This window comes from Petaurus breviceps, unplaced genomic scaffold, assembly GCF_028583685.1.
Source record: "Petaurus breviceps papuanus isolate PSGF00001 unplaced genomic scaffold, PetGlider_PUasm1.0 173, whole genome shotgun sequence".
Lineage (NCBI taxonomy): Eukaryota > Metazoa > Chordata > Mammalia > Diprotodontia > Petauridae > Petaurus > Petaurus breviceps.
In genome coordinates, this window is record NW_027185759.1 from 11,576,826 (window position 1) to 11,585,175 (window position 8,350).

General features: G+C 49.1%; 1 protein-coding gene across 1 annotated transcript in view; it reads left to right on the forward strand.

Moving 5' to 3' along the window:
* AHSG (alpha 2-HS glycoprotein) overlaps positions 1–5,432 on the forward strand; it is an 8,900-nt gene extending 3,468 nt beyond the window's left edge. Inside the window, exons 3-7 of the mRNA XM_069083645.1 lie at positions 207–291; positions 996–1,159; positions 2,569–2,670; positions 3,467–3,547; positions 5,127–5,432. Of these exons, the coding sequence (XP_068939746.1) occupies positions 207–291; positions 996–1,159; positions 2,569–2,670; positions 3,467–3,547; positions 5,127–5,432 (738 nt within the window). The remainder of the gene's footprint in view (positions 1–206; positions 292–995; positions 1,160–2,568; positions 2,671–3,466; positions 3,548–5,126) is intronic.
* Positions 5,433–8,350: the final 2,918 nt, after the last annotated feature.

The window sequence follows — 8,350 nt, forward strand, 5'->3', positions numbered from 1 at the left end:
CTTCCTTCCTTCCTTCCTTCCTTCCTTCCTTCCTTCCTTCCTTCCTTCCTTCCTTCCTTCCTTCCTTCCTTCCTTCCTTCTTTTCTTCCATCCTTACTTCTGAGATATGAGTAAAGTCCTTGGCCTCCCCCCAGCTCCTCTGCTTTTCTCCTTGAGAGAAGGGTCGAGTCTCTCATCATGGTGTGACTTGGCTTATCTTTCCCTAGGCTGTGGAAGGAGACTGTGATGTCAATGTGTTGAAAAAGGACAACCAATTTGTGGTGTCGAATGCCAAGTGTGAGTCCAGTCCAGGTATGGTTCTGGAGACCAGTGATGGAGAATGAGACCAGAAAATATTTCTGGTAAAGTTGCTTCACTATTAATGAATACAACCACCCCTTCCTTTTTTAAACTCTATAGAAAGGGTCCTGGGATGAGCTCTTTCCATACTTAAATTTCCTGGAGTTGGAGATTTTCAAAGTTTGGCCAATTGTTTGGCAAGGATCTAAAGCCCGAATAACATTCATGAGAAGCAGGAGAAATAGGAAATACCAAAGCCTAACATAATTTTTAGTTTTATGCAATTTTAGTTTTCAAAGGCTTTGAAAAATCTTTATATTATGCTAGTGGATAGAATAAAAGTACCAGTTCTAACACCAGTGAGTGAAAAGCTGAAATGACAGAAAATCATCAAGCTGCAATAGGACTGTGGAATTCCCTTGTCTCAGAATCCTAGAAGAAGATCTCAGAGACCATCAAGTCCATTCCTCTCACTTACAGATGAGGAAACTGAGGCCCAGGGTCATATGGCTTCATGTAGTAGGCTCCGCTTGAACTGAGCCTTGAAGGGAGCTGAGGATGCTAGGAGGTGGGAGGAAGGGAAGAATCCAAGCATCTCTAAGCCATAACAAGGAACCCTGGGGAGGTTCCTCACCATTTCAGAACTAACTGGCCAGTGGAGAAGAGAACCAAAGCATGGCCAGCCATGAAACGCAGTTTCTTCTCTTTTCTCACAGACTCAGCAGAAGATGTGCGCAAAGTCTGCCCATACTGTGGCCTGCTGGCGCCCCTGAATGACACCAAGGTAGTCCACGCAGTCGATGCTGCTCTGGCCGCCTTCAATGCCCAGAACCACACCAGTTATTTCAAGCTGCTGGAGATCTCCCGGGCTCAGCTGGCGGTAAGACTGGCAGGCTTCCAGTATAGGCTTGGGTGGGGAGAGCAATGGGAGGGGAGACACTGACACCTTCTGGCTCTAGTAATGGAGACTATGTATCTATGGTAATATCATAGTATCTCTAATATAGTATCACAGAATGATACACAAATACAGTATGTATTCTATAAATATATTATAAAGTTACACAAGTAACTGTTACATTATAATGTAGCCATATTATATATTACACTGCAGTATGTACTACTACATATAGGATGCCACTGCATGTTTATAGCAGATCTGGGGGACGAGGGGAACGAAGAAGCGATGGGAGGTGACTCAGGTGGGAGCTGTCAGGAGGTAGGGGCTTCAGTGAGAGAGAAAAAAGGGCCCCTGGCAGATAGAGGGCAGCCAGTGCCATCCACACCAATACATATTTTTTATGTACCTACTTTATGCTAAGTGCTGGGATAGGCCCTTGCTGGGCTGGTACTGGAAGGGACAAAAGGAGACAATCAGGGAGGATACATTCTGTGAGTGTGTGTATGTGGAGGGGGGCGTCACATGGACACCCATTTGAGGAGCAAGGACAGATTCTGTCTTTCCTTCTTCTCTTTCCCCTCCGCCCTCTGTCTCTCTTTCTTTCTGTCTATGATTGTGCACCTAGTTATGGATGTACCTTCTTTCTCATTAGATTGTGAGTTCCTAAGGGGCAGGAACTGTCCCTTGCCTCTCTGTGCATCCCAAGTTCATAGCCCTGTGCCTGGCACACAGTAGGCACTTACTCAATGTTTGTTGTGTGTCAGAGGTAGGAGCTTCATCTGTTTTGGGGCTGCCTTTATTATTTATATTATTTAGTGTTAATAATGCGTTATTAATATTAATCATCCCTACTACAATGATTCTTTAATTCTCTGTGAAAGGACCCTTGGGTGTCCATCAATGTTTATCTTCCCCATCACTGTCCGATAGCTTGGCACAGGTGGGTCTTGGGAGACCTGGGCCCAATTCAGAGCAGCCGACTTTGGACAAGCCACAATCGCCTTGACTCTTAAAACAAGGGCGTGAAACTCAGGCATCTCTTCCCTCCTTATGGCTCTGCAAAATGAGGCAATGAAATGGCTTGTCCACCATTTGTACAGCCCAGAAAAGCCCAGAAAAAGGCGGGGGCTGCTTTCAGATCCTTTTGCCAAGAATCGGGTGCCCTCCTGGATCTCCTGCCCCTCCCTTTCCTCCTTCGGCCCTATGTGTAGTGGAAAGGGCTCTGAGCTTGGGATTACTCTTCTGTTCTGGGCCTCAGTTTGCTTCTCTGTGAAATGGGAAGCAAAACATGCACACCCTCAAGGTCATCATAGGAAGAGCACTGTGGTTAAGGAAGCTATTGGGATGGCCTTATGGGACTTGTCATTCCTCTCTGTCACCATCTTCAGCCTCTCCAGTCTTCTGTCTATGTGGAGTTTGTGGTCGTACCCACTGACTGTGCGCCAAAAAATGTGACTGACCCAGCAGCCTGCAACCTGCTGGCAGACCAGGTAAGGAAAGGGCAGTGGGGCTGGCCCAGAGCCTCAGGTGTCATGGTGCTAGGCTTCAGTATTTCTAGGAGCTGGGATTCTGCACTGGTTCCTATTGCTTCCACCTTCCTCCCCCAGATCATCCCCCAGCAGCCCCGTGCTGATGAGCCCCTCCTACTTTACCAGGCTGGTTCTTAGAAAACACCATCAACCACTGGATCCCAGAGTCCCAGGGTGGAAAGAGGCCTCTCCAGTGAGGGGAGGGGCACACTCCATCACTGGCAGTCCAATCTGCTTTGGTGCTTTGGAGAGGATTCTTGGTCAGGTGGCAGCATTTCCACTCTAACCATGGGATCCCTCACTGCCTTTGAGGCACAGGTCTTGGGTCTCTGGCACTTACTACTACATACTCAGCTTTCTCAACTCTAAAGTAAGGGGTGGCCTGGATGACCTCTGAGGTTCCCTCCACCTCTATGACCTGTGGCTTGCCACTTGAGCCATGGGCCTGGCTCTGCTTGCTCTGTTGGATAAGGAGGTTGGACCGTTCCTTTCAGCTCTAGAGCTAAAATCCCAAGATGTTCCTGCTAAGCCATCCAGCTGGGGTCAGAGTGGAGCACCTCCACCCAGAGCACCCAAGGTCCATGGAGATAGGAGAGACTAAGACAGGAAAGAACAAAAGCATCTCTGATGTTGGCAAAATGGAAGAGACCACTTTGTGTCCAGCTGGGTTTGAAATTGGGGAGCAGTCCCAGGGAGGCTGAAGCAGAGACCAGCTTCCTTTCACCAGTGATATCCTTTCCCTTCTTTTGGAAAACAGTATGGCTTCTGCAAGGCGACACTGACTGAGAAAGTTGGCGGGGAAGACGTTGCTGTCTCCTGCGTGGTCTTTGGAACTGCGGTATGGACTTTTTCTTTATCCTCACTTGTAACACATTGGGAGGCACCTTCAGACTCTCCCACGTGTCCCTGGCAATGAGGAGGATGTGGATTTTGTTAACTTCTCCATGGGATGATCTGGGAAATGGGCGTGTGATGCAGCACCTATCCATGAGCTCATCCCCAGGCTGTCCTGGTGTGCTGAGCTCACTTAAGCTGTGGCTCCTTGCACTAGGACCCCACCTGGCCCAGAACAGATCCCTTTCCTTTGGTGTAACTCTTAATGGCTGACTTCTTCTCTAGCCACGAGGTCCCAGGCTTTTACACTTGGGAATCTTAGTGTTGGGTCTGTTGTTTTTGGAGAGAGCAGAGGAGAAATGACTTGCCCAAGGTCACCCAGTGATTAAGTGCCTGTGACCAGGATTCAAACTTGGATCTTCCTGACTCCAAGTTTCCCACCTGATCCACAGGGTTGTCCACAGACTCTCCTCGAATGCTAGTTTTAGTTTTTGGTATCTAGAACACCCAGGAGTGTGAGTGATTTGCCCAGGAAGTTCAGCCCTTCCTTACCATCCTTTACACTGCCCTGAGGCTCTCAGGAGTTACCATGAAGCTTAAGTAATGAATGCGAAGTAATCTGTGCACCTCCCACTGGACTAGTTCTCCTTGACCCATGGAGAAGCCCCAGCTCTGCTGCTTCCTGACTCCCTCAGGAAGTCAGGTGTCCTTTGGGTACCCATTTCCCAGAGTTGTTCCTGGAGATAGAGGCTTTAAAGCTTCCCTGTTGTGTCAGGTCTCAGCTAGTAGACTGGGAGGATCAGAAGGGGCATCACAGAGATGATCTCCCAGCAGGGCATCCTCAGGGGGTGACAAGCAGCTACCTGGGGGCTAGGGATGATGGGCTCATTTATTGGCCAGCTTGCCCCAGGAAAGCCGGCTGCCTCTCCTGACCCAAATCTGAGGAAATGGAAAAGGCTCTGGATCTGGGTTCAAATCTCTGCTCTGGGTGATCCCGAACAAGGCATTTCCTATCTCTGGGCCTCAGTTTCCTTCTCTACAATATAGAGAGGTCTCCCATCAATGCGGTGGGGTGTATAAAACCGAAGAAGTGCCCATCATTACAATGGACCTGGCTTAGCTGGGGCAGAGCTACAGACTGAGCTGGGACAGAGACTCAGAGGGGATAGATGGGGTTCCATGCTTCAGGGCTCTTAGGACTGATGGGGAGCTTCTGGGACTCAGATGGGAGGGGGAGGAGATAATTGTGGCACTGTGGTTGGACCACAGCTTGCATGCCAAGTACCTATGATGCTTAGGTTCTGAGAATACAAAGATAAGATAGAAACTTCACTGGCCCTGGTGCTGGTGCTGGTGCTGGTGGTGGTGGTGGTGCTGTTGCTGGTGCTGGTGGTAGGGCTCACATTCTATATTCACTCTCCCATCAGCCGAGGAGAGCTGCCCCAGGCTCCTCTCCGGGCTTATTTTAATCACTGGCATCTATATGATGTGTGAGGGAGGGAAGACTACTTATCTTGGATCCTGCCCCATATCTCGAATGGCCCAGACAACCAGCATGATCATTGCATGCTTTTGTTTTCCAGCCTGTGGTACCTGGACCCCAACCTGATGGAGTGGGACCCACTGTAGGACACACAGTGACTGCTGGACCCGCGGTGGCTGCTGGACCTGTTGTGGTTGCCAGACCCTCTGTATTCCCTGCAAAACCCCTTTTGAGCCATTTGCCCCATCATGACCTTAGGCATTCCATTGTTGGGATGGGCTCCTTAGAATCTGCCTCTGGGGAACATGCCTTTGTGCCAGGTCCTAAGCCTGCTATGCCAGGTCCTGGGCCTGCTGCACCAGCAATCCCTCTATGTCCAGGAAGGATCAGGTATTTCAAGGTCTAACCTTGTTCTCAGCTATGGAATTAAGCTATTACCTGACAAGTGTCCCTATCTTTACAATAGTAGCAGAGGGGGATAGGAAATGGGGCTGCCATTTTGTCAAAGCTGGGGAATGGGGTGGGAGCCCAGAGAGGAAATGCCTTTCTTTGGTATTTCTCCTAGCTCAGGCTCTGGGTCAGTGAAAAGGGGAATTCCTAAAATCCCCCCTAACCCCCACCTTACAAGATAGAAGGGGAGGGAGGAACAGTTACATTGGATGGACAAGGTTAGTGACTCCCACATTCTGATCAAAGATCCCAGTGCCCTGACTTAACACTCAACAGACACGAGATGGCAGTCACTGTGTGTTCTGTCTTCTGGGTTGATCTGTCAAAGCAAAAAGAAATGTGATTTCAGAGGTGCTATTGCCAACCTTGTGGCTTCCTGTTAAGAAAACTGCCTTAATAAACAAAGCTTCTGAAAGGAGGATCCTGTTGTCATCATTGTACCTTCTGTGTATGGCTGTAATTGAGAGATCTCTTGCCTGGGGCAAAAATGGGAATGGAGGGGGAGCTGTGGTGGCAGCAAAGAGGGCTTGAGGGACCATGGTGGAGCCCAGGACAATAGAGAATGGTGGCCTGTCCTCCGGCTCTGCCAGGGAAGATGGGTCTCAGGAGAGGGGCACCAGGGGGGCGAGATATTGAGGAGGCGGTGGAGATGTTTGTGCTGCAGTCCAGCCTGAAAGAGGGCTTCAAGGTCTTAGCTGGAAGGAAGCACGTATCGCCTGCCCTTGTCAGAGACCTGGACCAGCTCCTTGGTCACTCTGCCTTAGTGATAGTTCTTTCTCCATTCTTTTCAGTTATAATATCCCTAAACTAGAAACAAAAGAAATCCAAGTCTAACCATGCAAAGAGCTGGCTCCATGAGGTGGGGGAAGATGGTGGCTCCTCCCTTTAATCTGGATTGCTTGATGTCCTGGAAGCTATTTTGGAGTCCAACAGTCCTAAATCTTAAGCTACAAGGGGCCTCAGAGATCACTGAGTCCCACCATCATCTTATGGAGGGGGGAGCTGAGGCACAGGAAAGTTAAAGTCACTTACCCTAGATCACACAGAGTTCTGATAGGAGCGTGGGCTTCCAGTTCAGCCTTTCCCTTTTGTAGGGGGAATAGAAGAGCTAACCCTCAGGCACCCAGGGCATTGGGGACCACGTTATCTAGGATTTTCCAAGTCCAACTGAAAAGCTTGTATTTAGCCTTAGAAGTAATAAAGAGAGGGACAGCTAGGTGGCACAGTGCATTGAGCACGGTCCCTGAAGTCAGGAGGACCTGAGTTAAAATCCTGCCTCAGGCACTTAATAACTGAATGACCCTGAGCAAGTTACTTAAACCTGATGCCTCAAAAAAAAGTAATAGGGAGCCACTGGCTTTTATCAAGGGATAGGGTCAGATTTAAGCTTTAGAAGAATCAATATGGCAGCTCCGCGGAGGCTGGGTTTTGGAGAGAAGAGACCAGAAGGCCAACTAGATGGCCACTCCACTAGTCCAGGTGAGCAGTAATGAGGGCCTGAAGTGTCAAGGTGGTGGCCATGTGAGAAGAGAAATTATTATGTGCTGGAATATCAATCCAGGGTCTTCTATTGACCTTGTGGCCCATGGTGGAGATCAGGAAGGGAGGACATAATGGCAGGTGGCAGAGCCCATCCATTGGCTGCCACACTGCAGAAATCTGGGGAGTTAAAACTGCTTCTTTGCCCTGGACAAGGCCCCTAACAGGCCATCCTGGACAGGAGCCAACCACAACTAGAGAGTGTTCAGAAGCATTGTGCCTTGTATACAGTAAGTACTTAATAAATGCTTATTCATTCACTGAAGGATGGCTTCCACAATTGAGGGCTTTGGGCTAGATTCTTCCTGAGTTCGCTCCAGCTTTAAATCCCCCAAATCTCTTACTGGGGCCAAATTGCCAGGAGCCTGAGACTCCTCTGAAGCAGGGGAGCCCAGCTCCCAGCTGAGGTCCGACCCAGACTGGATCATGCAGGCAAGGACTCCGATGGCGGATGGCGGGTGGCAGGCAGCGTGGCCTTGCTCCCCATGTCCGTTTCCTTTCTTTTCCTGGCTCTGCACCTCGCACTGCTGAAAGCCAGTGATGATAACACTAATAGCCGGAGTTTATCTGGCCTGTTGATCGCAGAACCCTTTACTGACATTGCCTCATCTGAACTTCTCAACAACCCTGGGAAGTAGGCACTATTATTGCATCCATTTTACAGATAAAGAAAGCCAATCACAGAGTCTGAAGACTCCCAGCAGCATCTGGTCTAACCTGCACCTTTCCACGATGGCTTACGAGTGGCCATCCCATGAGAACGACGGACCCATCACCACCCAGGCAGCCATCCCATTTTTCTTTTTTTTCTTTTTTTTGGAGGAGAGAGGGCAGGGCAATTGGGGTTAAGTGACTTGCCCAAGGTCACATGGCTAGTAAGTGTGTGTCAAGTGTCTAAGGATGGATTTGAACTCAGGTCTTTCCGACTCCAGGGCCGGTGCTCTATTCACTGTGCCACTTAGCCGCCCCCATTCCATTTTTCAATGATTCTGATAACTAAGAACTTTTCCCCGACTTTGCATCTAAATCTGACTCTCTGTTGGTCCTGGTTCTTGTTCATTAGCTTGGGAACCTTAGTGTCATAGAAGCTAAGTGACTTCCTCGGTCATAGACAAGTAGCAGAGGCAAGATTTGAACCCAGGTTCTCTGACTGATGTTGAGCACTCTCCCCACTTCAGCCTGCCTGCTGCTTCCTGCTGCTCATCCCTAGGTTTACATCGAGTGATATCCTGTAAACTTCAACAACTTGGCTTCCTTGTTTAATAAAGAAAAGGGTAAAGGAACTGACTTTTCACTAATTCATCCATCCGCGGAGGATTTTTTTTAAGTGGCTAA